Genomic DNA, 16,808 nt, shown 5'->3' with positions numbered 1-16,808 from the left:
CTGGTAAACATGAGCATCAGATTACATTATTCCTTGCCACCGAAGATCAAATTTTAGTTCCCACCGAAACTGAAGCCAGCAACCAACAAAGCCACCCATAAATGGATCAGTTTAAGTTTCTGCTGATGCAGCCTTACTTTTGAGTTGGCACAGGCACGACCCTTCTTGTACTCCTTATGGCTGGCCCTCTTGTCTAACTTGGCCCACAGCGCCTTGGCCTTCCAGTAGTTGAGTTTGGACTTGAGCTTGTGATAGAAAACCCTATACTCAGTGGGCTTGACCTCCAGGTGCTCACACAGCTCCTGGAAGGCCTTAAGCGTGCCCTTGCACGTGGTCGCCTGGACGAAGTTGTCAAACAGGGCATGGGACAGGTTCACCCCATCTCCTCCAGCAGCACCAGCGCCTCCATCCCCCATGGTCCAGGCTCACACTGGGCCCTTCACCCCCACCCCCGAGGCAGGGGTCTCTGGGTCCAGCCCCAGCCCTGGAACACACTCTCTCTCTGGTGAAGGGCTTTAACTCAGGCCTCAGGCATTTTCATTCTGTCAACAAGAGGGAGAGAAATACAACTGAATGAATCATGGAGGATAGTTCAACTTTCTACAGCAAAGTTTAGTACTGTATAAAACATTCCCACATGTTGCAATTGGGCAGAAAAGCAAACTTACAAGATTACAGCTTTCGAATACTCCAATGATATCAACACTGTCCAATCCAACATAAGCCGAGACTTTAATTAGAGACTATATGAATCTCATGACGGACGCGATGATGAGATTGCCTATGACTACTTGCCTCTTAGGGCGTCCTCGAAATCAAATGGGCTTTAAACTTCCCTAAATAAAAAACCATATGTATGATGAATTGTCTGACAAGCAATCCAAGCAGGAAAAAGGTATTTTAATGCCATTCTTCTGCAGAAACACGACCTCAAACAACCTCTCACCTGTCTAGGAATGAGGCTGCCGGACACAGGAAGGGCACTGAACCCACACAAAGCCAAACAGGAAACACACAGGGCACAAGTGTTTAGACATGTCTGTGTGGCACAGAATCACTCCAGACACAGGAAATAAGTCAGTTCATCCCCAAAATACAGTACTGTGAAACTAAACATTCAAAAAATGATCCTGGAAATAGAAAGAAGAACCCAGATAATACCAACAATTTCCTCCACTGTAACTGGTTTATTATAGCTTCCTGATAGTGAGAGTTGAGTTTTGCTGTTGTTTTACCTGCTACGACTTGGAGCAGTAAAGCTTTATGTGTTCTGCTTTTCAACCCCCAGGGGGACGAGATCATTCATGTTCTATGGCGTCTGTAGCTCAGCTGTCATGGCTGGAATGTCTTGATGAGCTCTCTCCCTAACTCTGACCGTATTTAGCAGCATGAGCAGCCTTTAAAAGGACCGGCTTCACTCAACATCAGAACAAGCAGAGGAGAGATGATGGGAGAGGAAAAGGGTGAAAGAAATGTCAGAAAGCGCAGTGACACATGTGATGATGACGATAAAAAAAAAAAAAAAAAAAAAAAACTTGTTTGATCAAGTCTATTTGCTGAATAACACATTTTAAGCCAAGCGGTAGCTCTGGTTTGTGCTATCTCCCAGGGCAACGATGCAGAAACTCGCCTTGCTTGTTCGGAATTCACAGCGGCTCAGCAAACAGGACCGTTTACTATTCTCTGCCATTTCACATGTTGAAAGAGTATCCCAGGAATAAGCGTCACTTAGGAAATAAACTAAATATGAATTTAATGAATAATTTGACATATTGGGACACCTCTGAAGTTCAGTAATTTGTCAGACATCAAAAAGTTACTGAGCAAAAACAATTTGTCAGTAATAGAGAGGTTAAACATTTATTTTCAGGACCTCCCCTTTTTTTTATAAGGAATGAGTCACCACTAAGTCAGAGCTCAGTTACCTCCTGAAGGACACACATGAATATTTACATTGTCAGCCCCTCTCTCTCTCTGAAAAAACTTGAGCTTTGCACTCAACTGTCCAGGAAACGAAGCTACTTCATGAAAACCCAATGTAGTCCCAGTCTCAGTGGCAACACATGATGAAAGGGAGGCAGGTACAGAGGTCAGCTGGCCTCCTTTTCACACCCTGCCAATTCCTCACTGCAGTGAAAACAGCAGGCTCTAAGTTTGGCGAGGCCTCAGTCGGTCAGGATCAGGGCTGAGGGCTGCAGTGCCAGCGCAGACGGAAAAGGCCCTCTTCCAACACAAGCATTTTAAACGACCGACCAGCTACATCATTTCCCCTATGGGTGAACACGCATGGCTTGACTTGGGTCTTTAAAAAAGAAAAAAATGCACGCACACCAAACTGCCATCTGCACCTGCAGCAGTTGTGTAAAGTCTGTGGTTGTGTATGTGCACTCACACATATCTGTCCTTGATAAATCATCTGTGACAGACCCCGCTGTAATATCCTTTTAGTAGTATATGTGCAAAATACTGTCAAGCACTACTTCCTCTGTATGGCAGTACAGATCAGACGGCATTGACATTTACTATACAAACAAAACAGGGATGCTATGATCGATTGAGTGTCATAAGGAATCAGCCAATATTCATCACAAATGACTCAATCGATACTCCTTAATTCCCATGTCAATATATAATAATGGAGACGTGATCAAAAGTAGGGATGGCAAATCCATAAACCTCGCTCAAAATAGTCACCAAGCATCCAGCCTGTTCCCGTTTATCTCCGCGAGGACTAGAGATGCTAGGGCTGATTGCTGTGCAGAGCAGCAAATTGATGTGCAGTCAGGCTTGCAGTTTCTTCAGTGTCTGGCAAGTGCTGTGGGCCTGTGATAGCATGCCGCAAGTGAACACAGATAAAGGAGAATTTCAAGGTTATGTCCTAAACTAAACTGGGCTGCTGGTGTTCGCCTCAGATTCTTGGCAGCCGTTCGTGTTCAACTGCAACAACCAGCCACAGATTTTGGAGTGTCACAATAATAGGTCACAGCTCCCATTAGCTGAAATGACTAATGAGTGGTCCAGTAGAATATGACAATATTTGGAAGCAGTGAGACCACATATTGATTAATCATTTAGTCCACAAAATGTCACAAAATAGCAAAAAAATTCCACAGTCACAATTTCCAAAGGCCCAAGTTGATATATTCAAAATGCTTGTCCAACTATTTAGTTTATTATCACAGACCAAGACCAAGAAAACCAGCAAATATTCACATTTGTGAAGCTGGAGCCAGAGAATTTTTGACTTTTTTTCTGAAGCCGTGACTCAAACAATTAATCACTTATCAAAATAGGTCCCTATATTCATTTCTGCTTTATAGGTCTCATGCGCAGCAGTTTCTCAGAAAATCTTGACTATCACGAACCACTCCGATCTACATCACATCAGCTGATGAACCTCACCAACCCCAAAAAGCCTGAGGAGAGCATCTTAAAACAAAACAAGCGCAAAATTCCTCCCTTAAATTCTTAAACTCTACTCTTTGACCCTTCTGATGGCTTTCAGGTTAACGACAGAAGACAAGCGAAGAGATCAGGGTTCATCGGCATTTAGACTGTTTTTCGAGGCAGAGAAGAAGAGAGCAGGTCGTTACAAACTTCCCCTTCAAAGCCTCATGAACCAAACTTAAAGAGAACACACATTCTTTTTTCCTCAAAACAGAACAGGAACTTGGGAGTATGGTCTCAATGGGTTAATAATTCACTTAATGGTGAAATCTAATCTTTCTTGCAAAAGCTGATTCCAGTCTCTTGGCATGTTTCTCTCCAAATCCACAGCAGGGACAGAAGTGATTGCCTCTGTGGGATTTTTATGTGACGGTAAAGTCATGCAGGTTATGGAGATACATCAAGGATCAAGCACAGGAAATGAGAGGATACTATGACCTTTATGACACACTTCTGAGAAAGGTCGCAGTAAACATCTAACACACTTTGAGGTTCTCTGAAGGAAAATGGGGGTGCAACTATTGACAGACTTGCTGTGTCACAGTATGTGTTAGTGTGTGTTGGCAAAAGATGGTGCAGCTCAGACAGGCTCCCCCCCTCCCTCACCCAGCTTAATGACAACAATAAACCTGGCCTATAATTTGAATAATAGTAGCCTCCTGCAGAGACCCATATGCCCGCACAACAGGAGAGGTTTCAGCATGTGTTCTTGTTAGGGCGAGCGGTGACGGAGAGAAAACAAAGATGGGTGTTGCAGGTTCGGTAATAACCAACCTAAGAATTTAGGCAAAATCCTGTTTTGTTCCACGATACTAAAAAGTCCAACCAAACTGTTTGAAGTGGTTAAAAAAAAAGGAAGAAAAATCAAAACCGCTTTGCCTCAGCACGCACTCAAAATCTCCTGACGTCTGGGTAAACTGAAGGATTTCACACGTTCACACAATTCACACAAGAATTACACACATGCATGTGAGCCTTTACACACATAGACACACACATACACACCCAAACACCCTCCCCCCCCAGTACGCATACACACACAGCATGCCTTTGCTCTCCACTGGTTGTATTACATCATCGTCTAAACTAAAAATAGAACCAGAGATTAGGCCACTAGGCTACACATTTGACAGCACAGCTTTTATAAACACTGTCACAACCGCTAGTAATAATGAATACGCTGTAAATAAGAATTGATTTCAAAGCGTTCAGCCTGGATAAATTAGTACATTGTCAAATTATTATTAATCAAAACTTGTTCTGTTGTGTTTTTGCTACTTTGGTCACTGTGAAGAAACAATCTGGGATGTCACGTTATTCCTTTTGTTTATTTCGCCCGCATCTAATTTCATTTGCATTCCAGGATCAAAGCCAGAGACTTTAAAAAAAATACGCAGAAGCAACAAAGAATAGACAATAATATGTTGCTCATTTTATTTCTTCTGTCAATGTAACAGAGAACAGAACTTCAAGGAGAATCAGAGGAGTGTGGTCTCTAAATGCAGACGCAGTCAGTTAAAAAAACAACACAGAAGCTTTGAGGTAAACAAGTTAAGTAAACTGCTTATCCACAATAGCAGCAGAGGAAAACTAGGATGACTGGGCTGACTGTGTGATTCTGTGTGCGGGTCCATGCGTGTCCATATGTATCCTTAAAAAACACTGTCTGTCAGTCTCCAGCTCAGGGATGACTGATGTTCAGAGGACACCCTGGAGATGAAAGTAATATCCTGGCCCATCTCCTCTGCTCATCCATCAGTGGACTTGGCAGGGAGCAGGAGGGAGCGCAGGATGCAATGCGATCGCTCTCCCTGAGCAGTGGATAACTTCACAGTAACGAATGTGCAGGCAGAACTTTTAGTCAATCAAACTCGAAGCTCGCCACACCCAATTTACACAGTTGTAGAAAAATAACCTGTGATAATAGCTGGATTTGACAGTTTTATGTCTCTGCTCATTTCTTCCTGTTCAACTTAAGACGACTTCCATTTTGTCTTTGTTCCTGACAGTTAATGATCACCTTAACAGCCCACTTGCACTTTTTATGATCGTCGCTGGAGATGGCTACATTACAGTATGACTATGATGCTAATTACAGAGCAATGCAGCAGCAGGTGTGGTCTATTCACGGGCTGCCTGTGGGCTGTAAATACATCATTCTGACAACAAAAGTGGAGTAGTTAACTCTTATTTTTCCATTGTTTGCTGGTCACTACATGCACAGTATTTAGGCTAGCAATTAGCAAAAGTTCATCATCATCATCATCATCATCATCATGTAAATGAAAACACAGGACAATGTTCCTGGAAGGGGACAGATGAATTTGTAAAGGAATAGCTCTTCATTTTGGGAAACAGACTAAACAATAAATTGATTAATCAAAAACTGATTAATTGATAATGAAAACAATCACTGGCTGCAGTCTGTGTTACATTTGATATAAACACTGACATATTCATCATTCTGTCATCAGACTGCCATCTTTTCCTTTGCATCATCTGGTTAGAGCATCACAGGACCAAGAACATCTGTTTACAGTCCCCACAGAACTTTATCACATGACACTACAGCCACTGTGTTGTTACAGTAATGTGACACATGACTGACCTTCATAGGGCACATATAATCATCGGCTTCCACAGGAAGACTGGAATAAAAGTTACAAAGCAAATAACTGCAGAGGTGGTAAATAAAATGTATAAATGTGAGTGCAACCTACTTTTGAGCAACACACAGTAATACTAAAGTGCCCCATTCATTTTGTAGTCACACTGTGATCCCTCCAACTCGGATTTCCTCATCAAAGGTGTCTGAGAGCGCGTGTGTGTCTGTCTGTGTCAGCCCCGTGCACAGCTATGCATAACAATTAAGGTGCAAGCAAAAGCCAGGAAAACAAGTCCATTCATAAAATTAGACTGTTCCGCCACATACTTAAAAGCATCAGAGTCTCATTTTTTTTAAAGTGTATTCTTTCATTGCTATTTCAAAGAAGACTGAACCTTTCCCAGCGGTGCTCATCATTACTGTGTCTGCTTTCAAACCACAGCTGAATAAGGTAAGAATGTGAAGCCTCAGGTCAAACTCACCACAGGTAAGTCTGGCAGTGGAGCAGTCGTGCGACGGTGTTATGACTAGAATCTATAAACACCAGTGTAGTAAGCATGCTTGTCTTTACCAAGGAAATATGATTACCTGAAATTGCAGTTATAATGGATTGTCACTCCAAACGTTATCACTGAACGTCAACATAATGATAATACACATGAAGCTAAAGTCAACAGAGTGGATGAATAGCTGCCTTATTCTCTTTGATAGCCGTTATTGTCTGGTTATACTCGATATGAGCCAATGCAAAGTTCTCTATTCACAGACACAAGAGTGGAGACAGTTGTGCGTCTATACACATCATCAGACAAAGCCTCCGAGCTCACTGAGTACACAAACATTTCTTGACTGAAATTTGACTTGCTTCTGGCAGAGTCAGTCTCCAAACCATCTGGCATTTGAATCACTTCTGCTTCCGACAGCCAGGCTGCTCCGTGCAGCTGAGCACTTCATTTCAGCTCCCACAACTGATGTAGATTTTCACCAGCTCCAGCAGCAGATCAGCCTCTGAGCCAGTAAACATACAAATTCCGTGTCGTCCTCTCTTAAACACTAAACAGACCGCCGCATTAATACTCGGCGCGCTGGAAAAACATCATGTTCTAAGTCAAATTCATCACTCCTGCGGTGTCCTGGGACTCTGACCACGTGCGTGCCGCATCCTCCATTTCTGCCGACCTCATTACTGGCCGTATTACTGTTTGACCGCTATACAGTATGCTAGTAAGTGATGCTGGATGCCTCAAATGGATTCTCTTTATTGCTTTATGCATGTTGGAAATATTTGATACCCCTTTTGACTGAATGTTTTCCATCTCAACAAGGAAAGTAGCATCCTTCCACAACAAGAACAAAATAAACAATAGTTAATCTTGACAATATGTGATTTATTGTGCTGTACATAGTAAAAGCAGGTTTCACTATCTACTGCTAGAGTCAAACTGAAATAGAGCAGCTAAATCTAGCTCCACTTGACCCTCTCTAATTATGTAATCTAAAAGGCTAAAGTCATTGTAGATCAGAGGTTGTACTCAAAGATTGGTCCCAGTCTGCTCAAGTGTGCTGCCAAGGTAACCCTCACATCTGCCTGCCCTCCCTCCCAAATTACATTTCTCAATCTACTTGCCTATATCAGAGACATTCCAACCATGACAGAGGATTTCAAATGGATTGGTTTCATGGTGCAAAATAGCACAGGCAATGAAAAAATTAACTCAAAATCTCTCCCTGAGACCGCTCAGGGGAATATTTGCTGATGACGGAGGGCCTTTTTTTATGAAATTGATGTCAGTAACGGCTCCAGGGGGTTGGGGAGTCTGAGCCTGTGCCCAGACTGCTTGCTTATGAGTGTCAAACATGGTCGATTAGAGCTGCCTGCCAGCAATTGCCGCAGCTACTTGATTTAGGAAACCTCTCAAATCCCAGCTCGAAATGCCACCTCTCCCACCTTCATGCCTTTTGTAACAAGAGCGGAGTGGGTGCCGCAGCTATGCAGCCATAAACGCAGCCAACCACAAGACAATTAGAGGCGGAAAACGCAAAAAAAAGACTAGAAAGCAAAGTTGCTATCAATAGGACAGCTCATAAAAATCTTCACGGGCTTTCACATTTGGTTATGTGTGTTGGTCATTTGCATACGCTACACCAGAGTGTGCAGTCAGATGGAGGCATGAATTTGGTTACTCATATACTCAGATCCATCCTTCCCTCCCAGGGAACTAGGAAGTGTAATCTGAGAGCAGTAGGCAAACACAGTCAACACAGACCAGTCTCCAAGGCTTAGTCATGACCGGTGTGGAATGGAGGCATGCAGGAAGAAAGGAGAGGATGCCTCAGACTGGGCACAGGACCCATTCAACTGATTTTTTCATGTAACAGAGGAGAAATCAAATAAAAACTAAATATATAAACAATCAAAAGCTACAGCACTTCAAATAATATATACAACGTCAATCAGAGTGTGAGTTTTTTCCTGACAAATCAAACGTCTCAGATTAATTCTTTTGTCTCTCTGTGAGTTCAGACATGAGGGATGATGGACAGGAATATAAACAGCCGGGCCAAGACATAAAAACTAACCTTCCATGTCTCATAACTAGATCACACATATAATACACAAAGGGATAACCCACAGTATGTTTCTTATTCTGGCGGACCATGGGAAACTGCAGTGTGACTCTGTTCACCATTTCAGCTCTTCTCTCTTCCCCATATTCATTACAAAGCTAATGTTTAAACTTCCAAGAGGCTCAGAAAAAAGCCAGAATTCCAGAACTGGATGTAACAGCCAGGCAGGCTGGAAATTCATAGAGAAAGAATGAGAAACAAACTGCTATTCCAGCTACAGGCAACAGAAAAAGCTGCAATGTCATGATGCTTAACATTAAACTAAATAAGCAATAAAAAAGTAAGTAAACACATCACAAAAACATTACCAAAACGAGATTGCCCCATGCGCAGTCCACTAAGTGGACATGTGTCTTCATTGTTCAAAATTTTGAGATTTATTCTTTCCAGATTTACCAACATCAGCACCTCATCTGAAGTCATTTTATGAGCAATATCATCTGACTACACCCCTCATTCCAAAGGCTGCTTGTCAAAGCTTTGATGGGACATGCGACACAGCAACACACAGCCAGCACAAGCCATAATCCTGTCACATCCACACTCGCTTTCTCTAATCTCCATGCGTGGGCGCAGCTGCGAGCAGTTCAGATGGTAAACAAGTCGCGGGATGTGTGGGGATTGCAAGATGAGGGGAATCGGCAGAATGAGGCACCAGTGGTCCTCTCTGACACCAAGACTGACCGGCCAGCACCTCTATCCCGGCCAGTGCACGCTTTGACCCTTCTCAAACATTCTCAAAATCTGGACTTGTGACAGCCTGTCAGAGCGCGGTGAAGCAGCTGCAGCAAACTAACACACCCCCGAGGGCCCAGTTGCACTGGAGAAATAACTTATATTTACACTGAGCACACTACTAGAGTGAAGACCAGGATACCTAATAGCATGACTGTAAACTGAGGACTGGTACACAAATATCAGCTGGGCCAAGACCTACCCTCCTTGGTATGAGGTTTAGTCAGTGAGTGTGTGCTACTAAAGCTCATTATTCAGTGTTAGCTTTCACTCAGTTGGTAACGAAATCTCCCTTTTGCACTATAACATTAGTGCTGTAATTGATTCACTCTTCAATTCACTTTCAATTGACTTGATAGGTTCCATTTTTGTTAAAAATGAAATGAGCCACACCTGTATTTTCAGCTGTGATAACTTGAAAAAAAGTTTCTTTCCCCATCCTCAAGTCAAACCCCTCAAGAAATTCTGTAAATAAGCCCCACAGTGAAATGGTCAAATAAAAGTCAAATTGCTCACGTATGCATATCAAACACAGTTATATGAGAATATACAAGAGAGGCCTTATTCACAGCCTAATGTTGCTCAATCATTTCATCTACCTCGTGCCAGTTTCACTAAACAGTTCAGCACACCCAGGACCAGAGGAAGGTCAGCCTTCCTGTGTGAACTGTATGAACTGCAAGCTCATCCACTTGGAAGGTAACTCAACACCCACACAGAGCCTTGAAACACACCGATAGCTTTACAGCCGAAAGCATGAAAGCAGATTCCTCCCAAATTACACTTTAATCCCTGTCGCATATTACAAGATGCAGGCGGTAGTCAAATTGAGTGTTTGGCAGGTGATAGTGTTTGGCTATAAGTCATGTTTCAGTAAATGAACAGAAATGAGGGGTGGGGCGATGGATTAACTGGAAAGGAGGGGAGAGTAAATAGACCATAAAAGAGTTCCAATTAAATCCAATGTGAGAAGTCACAAATGTCAATCCAACAAAGGACTGTGGGAAATTCTGTGCATTTTCCAAGAGAAGTACAAAGTTAAGGCCAGATGATAAAAGTGGGGCTACAATATTATTCAATATTTATCAAACCTCAAACATTGCCTCCATTCCTTTCAATTCATTTCAAATTGATTATGTCAGGATAAACCACTTGAGATGTATCACCTCATTGTCCTCCTACAGGTTACCCAGTTTAGAAAGAACTGTAACAGGTGAGTAAAAATGACAATGTGATTTTAGGAGAAGTAATAACATTAAAACCCTGCACTGTGGACACTTTGTCGGGTGTGGTACCACTGTTCCTGCACAGAGGCCAACACCTGCGCTCACCTACTGTATCTGGTAACCTGTGCAATAACTGAAGAAGCTGCACAGAACTACTGGGGAGATGCTTTAATAAGTCAGCTTTAGAGGTGTGGGTAGGTGTGTGTTTGAACTTTAGTCAGAGCTAGGCTAACTGTTTTTCCTGTCTCATGTCTTTATGCTAAGCTAGGCTAAATATGTTCTAGGGAAAGCTCTGTACCTGATGCAAAAGCATGAGACTAATATCTATCTCTTCATCTCTTTCTCAGAAAGAAAATGAGAGTATTTCCCAAAATGTTGAAGTTTTTCTTTAAACACTTTATCACCCATAAAATGCGGTAACTCTTCTCACTCTCTCTCTCGTGGTTGTGGTGTTTCGGGGGGAGGGGTTTACCATCCCTGAAGCAGGTGTGAGCTAAGCAGGTATGGTCTCATGAGGGCACAAACACAAGCCCCAATTAACTATCAAACCAATATTACAGTGATAAGACTAACCTTCTGCCGGTCTAAGCATCAGTTGCTATGGTAGTGAGAACCATTTGGAAAGACACCCCCTGAGCATATGCTTCGATGAGATTCACAGGCTGTTACATTCAAAGGGTAAAAAAGGGTGGCTGTGGCCTGATGCTGGCAACTCACGGACACATCTCCAGCCCTACCTTGATGGAAAAAAGACCAGGAGAGACAAGGCCCTTATAGAATTGCTCACTTTCTTCGGGGGAAAGAACATTTAGTGTGCTTGTTTCTCCATCAGGCTTGTCAGAGAAGAAGCCGTCTCTTGTCCAGATAAGCTGATAACAAGGCCCCAGGCTCATCCACACACAACCAGAGAGTGAATGTGAAATATGATGTGGTCTCAAGGGGGATGAACGGTTTACTGGAGTGAAAGGGCCTGGCTTGGAAGGAAGGTTAGGGGCTATAGGCTGAGCAGCTGTCAGATGCTTCCTGAAGCCTGATAGCTAAAAAGGACAGCCTGTTATGTATGCTTCAGAGTAGAAAGCTGTGTCAGAATAAAACCTGATTGGTTACAATATGGCTATCAGGCTACACCAGCCTTGTGCTGGGTAACACCCCTGGGTGCTACTGCTCTGTCATGTCTTAGGAGTACAAAGACATGGTTTATTTATTCTGTGGATCCTGGTTTACAGAGTTTGTAAAGTTTAGGCCAGGTGAGATTTTCAGAGGAGAAAATAGATGCAATTTTAACTAACTGAAGAACACTGTAACTAATAATGGTCATTCCAGAGGTGATTCCAGTATCTGCCAAATACAAGAATAAGAGGTATTAGTAGACTGATTAATGGTTTACCAATAATAATCAGCCAATATCAAAATTCAATAGCTGCAAATGTAGCAATAGGAGTGTCAGCCAGAGTCAAATTAAACAAACTGTTTATAAGCATACTTATGTTGACAATAAGTTGCAGTGCAGAGGACCAAAAAAAGGCTGACTGAGACAAATATGAAGTTACATGACCAAAGGTTATATTTGAATTATAAAGGTCTTTATCAGTGGCCCCCTGTTTACAATGCTGAATGGTTATATGTTTAAATATTAGTTTAAAGATTTTTAAGTTGGTATCTGGGGTAGTTAAAGTTAAACAGGATGGCCTATGCATACGCCTAGAAACGATTACAAAATGTTTAGTAATAAGGTTTGAGGTGGCTAAGTTTAAGTATGGGCTTGGTGTTGTTATGGTAAAGTCCTGAGAAAACAGTTAACCTTATCCTTACCTTATCAGCTGAGACACTTCCCATGCAACAGTCTCTGGTTTGATCACATCACATCCCTCTCTCGCCCATGTCCTATCTCTGTGTCTGCTGTAACTATCCACTTAAGACAAAATGCCCAAAGAAAGTGAAAATATCTTTAGATTAAATACAGCTAAATGCTCTATTAATGACTTTCAGCTGCCAAGCTGCTCAGTCACACTAACATGCAACTGCTACTGCTAGTAAACTTACTCAGCTAAAGATTAAAGAAGGAAAATGTGCTTCTTCTTTTTTTTAGGAGGAGCAGAAACTACCAAGCCAAAGTACAAACAAATTTGAATGGAAATTGATTTTTTTTTTTTTTTAAATAAAATTTACAGTGTAACACTATTCACTACCTTAAATAAAGTGGCTAACATGCTAGCATACAGTTACCCTATTACACATACCACAAACCAATGAGGGGCATTAGCATTGATGTTGAGTCGTCCCCAATACACAATAAAAATATTTGACTCTTTAGCTACTAAATATTGCTCAGTGTTCACCAGTCAGTCACCTACTTTGTCTGACTACTGTTTTGTGTTGAGAAGGAATCAGAGTTTGTGTTTTTCCTTTGGTGAAAACTCCTGCTTCTACTGAAAATGAGGTTGATGACAGCTATTTGTGGAGGCATAAAACCCAAAACAATGTGCCGAGGAAAGGAATGAAAACCTTTGCACCGCTGAGGGAAACTGGAAAGTTAGTTGATTAATCTTTGTGTAATCTTCACAGTAGTCCTTTAAAAAAAGGAGAGTGACATTAGCAACTGATAATAATATATCAAGTTCTGATTCACAGGAACATTATCCTCCAACATTCTGGATATCTGTTCACTGGAACTTTGATGGAAATTATTTGAGACATGAGAGACATCACGTACAAGATATAATTTATGAGTCACCTAGTGTTGCACCTATGAGCTGTGTTTACCTACAACACAGTTGTAAAACATCCCGCTAAACTTGAATCAATAGCTCCTCCTGAATCGTCTGTACATCTGAATGTATTTAGCTTGGTAATCAAAGTCATTCATCTCAGTCAGAGAGAAAAGTTTAAATTTGCACGGCTCTGCCATAGTTTCAAGGGTCAGCAGACTGGCAAAATGTAAACAGTCTCACTAGCCTTGCCTCAGGAATGCATTTGTCATACTGACCTACTTCTGACCTGCAAGGTAGAAGAAACGGCCAAGAAGTAAGACTTTAATCCAGAGCTGTGAGAAATAACTTAAGCAAATGGTCTCGAGCTGTACTCACACGCACGCAAGTTCAACCAGTGGCTTTGCTGCAAGTTCTCCAAGTCTGATCTGCATTATGCAGTAGTTTAGGAAGAAGAATGGTAACAGAAGCATGTCACCATCTCATACGTGAGACCTCAAAGTCTTAGGAAAAGGGAAGGGAAGGGAACTATTCTAACTAACAAGTCTTGAGTTAATACTTAAGAACATTTAGATAACCTTAATGATATCTTAATGACTTCTACCAGGCTGTTTGCTTTTACAATGTCTGTCTGACTCAACACTCAGGAATACACTAATCATCATGACCTCATTCAGTAGAGGACACAGTTGAAAGAATAACATGGTAATGTCCTTCAGTACACTGATTTCCTTACAGTGGGTGCCTGCTGCAAAACATGACCCTCCAACAGTTAACAACATGCCATTGGCATCTAGTTACAGACATTTCTCCTTTTAAGGACGCACTGCAGACCAGACCACTTCCAATATGTATGTGACATCAACAGGGGCCAATAAGATTCTGATGATTCACACACAGAAACCAACCTCTGGGCGAAACCTGACAGTTGGGATGCATCCATGCATTTATGACACAGCAGGAGCTGCCTTTCAGATGACTTCCTCCCTTCTGTCCTTTCATCTATCCGTGGTACTTTGTAGGGTCACGGGGGGTCAGAGCCAGACAGGAACTCGCTCTGTCCCTCTAAGTGACAGTCAGTGAGAGGTCACAGTGACTCAGCCTCACCCCGTCCCTTCTACACATCCATCCACACCACCTTCCACGGATGCAACTGTATATCGATAAAACTCCAACATCAGATCTGACTCATTCATTTTATGCTAGGCAGTTTCAGGGCATTGAGGACAGTGTGTGAGTCGTCTAAAAATACCGGGGCGTGGACTGAACATGCATGAATATAAAAATACATGACTCTTCTTTATGAATAAATTTATTTTTGGTAGAAAATAACGATATACTGCTAGACTAGGACTGGACAAGATGGAAGAAACTTTACAGTATATCTCAATTTTCATCACAGTATCAATATATATTTTGGTATAGGGCATTTTGATAACATTTTGTCCGGAAACTGAGATGGAGCTGTTTGTGTTTTTGGTTAATCCAGTGAATTTAATACATATAAACTCACAATGACACAAAAGTCCTTGAAAGCCAACACTGTCATAAATCTGTCCTCCTCACTGATTTCTTCTACCATTTCAGGATATATTTCATTATATTACGTGAAAGACATTTTGGAGAGTTATATTAATTTGAGAAATGGGATTTAAGGCAGTTCTAATCGACTCCAGAAAACTGCAAATACACAGAACTGACACAATACTGTCCTTGCGCCCATGTTAACAAATGTTGCAGGGGATGCTGCAGACTACAGGATGACCCAGCTCATCTCCACAAAGCCAGACTGCAGCCTCCTTCGCTTGTTAACTGTGCTGAGTCAGCCGCCAAGCAAACATCCTCCTCCTTCTCTGCTTCACATCCTGATCTCTTGAGAGGGAAACTGTGAGTTATGATAACACACACAGCTTAACGGAGGCAGTACATCCTAATCAACGTCTGCCTGCCCAGAAACACCCTTTGACCTGATGTTCAAAGTCTAGCATTGTTGGAGTTGCTATGGCCTAAAAAGGAGGTGGATGAAATGTAACAAAAGGTCAGTGTTTCCACTGATCAATACGACAAATGCTCCATCACTCAGCTGAGACGGGATGAGAGTCTTTGTCCAGGGGAAATGCCTGTCAGGTCAGGACCTTATCGCTCCACTTTAGCCACAGACAGACTCTGGTGGCTGAGTGTTGATGTATGGCCCAATGTGGGTCAGCTGAAGTAATATGGTATTGTTATTATTGTCAAGATCAGTGCGCAGCCAGCCAACAAGACCAAAATCAGGCGAATCAAGTAAAAGCAAGCAGAGAGTTTGAGTGACTTGGGAATCACATGCCTGACTACACACGTGTTGGTCTGCGTTAAATAAATGTGGTGCTGTGCATCAAAACAACAGTGCTCCCCCTAGACCTCAGACATCAGTAACATCATCACAGACCGCCTGCCTCCTTGCCTTGAACACACTAAAAAGGAAAACAAGTTGCTACATCAAAAACTCATCCACTTTCTCCTCTTCAGAATAAATCAGAGAGAAAATATTCTGAAATGGAAAACAGAAACTGTCAAGGTCACACGTTTGCCTTTGACAGGAAAAGTCAACAATACATCTGTTATACTTTAGTGGATTCTAACACAACACTGGAATTTCTTGTGTTGTTCTGAGTTATTATTCAACAAATACTTGTAAATTATAAAAATGCCTTTGTCAGAGGTAATGTGTACCGTTGCATTAATGTTTCAGGCACAGATAAAACACTAACCGTGACAGCAGCTATTCTCCCCGGAGAATCATAGAAGAGACATGTAATTAACTGATTTTTTTTTTCCTCCAGCTGCGTTGTATCTGTGTTAATACAAAAAAAAAAAACGTCCAGGAACTTCACAAATTCAGTCAAGCGGTTTCTGCATATCTGTATTATTACATGTCCTTGCCAATTCAGTAACACCCATTCAGGTATTTGTCAGTAGGAGGAAACGCTTTTGAACAGCAGGATGTTTGGATGTTTTCAAGATGAGGATATTTCAGTGATCAGGAATGAATTTTGCCACCATCCACCACATTCCACAGGCTATCCCATTCGATCCTTAACAGGCTACACTGCTTCAAAACGGGCTTGGCAGATGACCGCCCATGCACCATTACAGCAATGTAAAATGCAGATGAAACTGACTGATTTATTACAACGCCGTGCAGTTAAATCGTTAGTTGCTCTATTAAAGCCACCAGACCGTGACATTCCCAAACGTGCAGAGGTGTAGTCCGCGGGTCCCAGGGCAACGTTAAAAATGCACCGTGTTTGTCAAGCGATCGGGAGGAATATCTCTTCTCACCTTTGAATGCAGCGTGTTTATAATCCACTCATCTATCGCCGGAATGAATCCATGTCCGTCTGTAGACCCTGATTTCCCAGTAAAAATCCACAATACTGTTCTATTATTTAGCGGGTAATGCTTATTAAGGCCAGAGCA

The 16,808-nt window shown here is 42.0% G+C and overlaps 1 protein-coding gene across 1 annotated transcript in view; it reads right to left on the bottom strand.

Annotated features, from left to right (window-relative positions):
- The window catches only part of mical3a (microtubule associated monooxygenase, calponin and LIM domain containing 3a), an 88,949-nt gene that overhangs the window by 44,467 nt on the left and 27,674 nt on the right, over positions 1 to 16,808 (bottom strand). The window contains 1 exon segment of the mRNA XM_051073524.1: positions 138 to 542. Within this exon segment, the coding sequence (XP_050929481.1) occupies positions 138 to 416 (279 nt within the window). The 5' untranslated portion in view covers positions 417 to 542.

This window comes from Lates calcarifer, linkage group LG10 (assembly GCF_001640805.2).
Source record: "Lates calcarifer isolate ASB-BC8 linkage group LG10, TLL_Latcal_v3, whole genome shotgun sequence".
Lineage (NCBI taxonomy): Eukaryota > Metazoa > Chordata > Actinopteri > Centropomidae > Lates > Lates calcarifer.
This window is presented reverse-complemented; position numbering and strand designations above follow the sequence as displayed.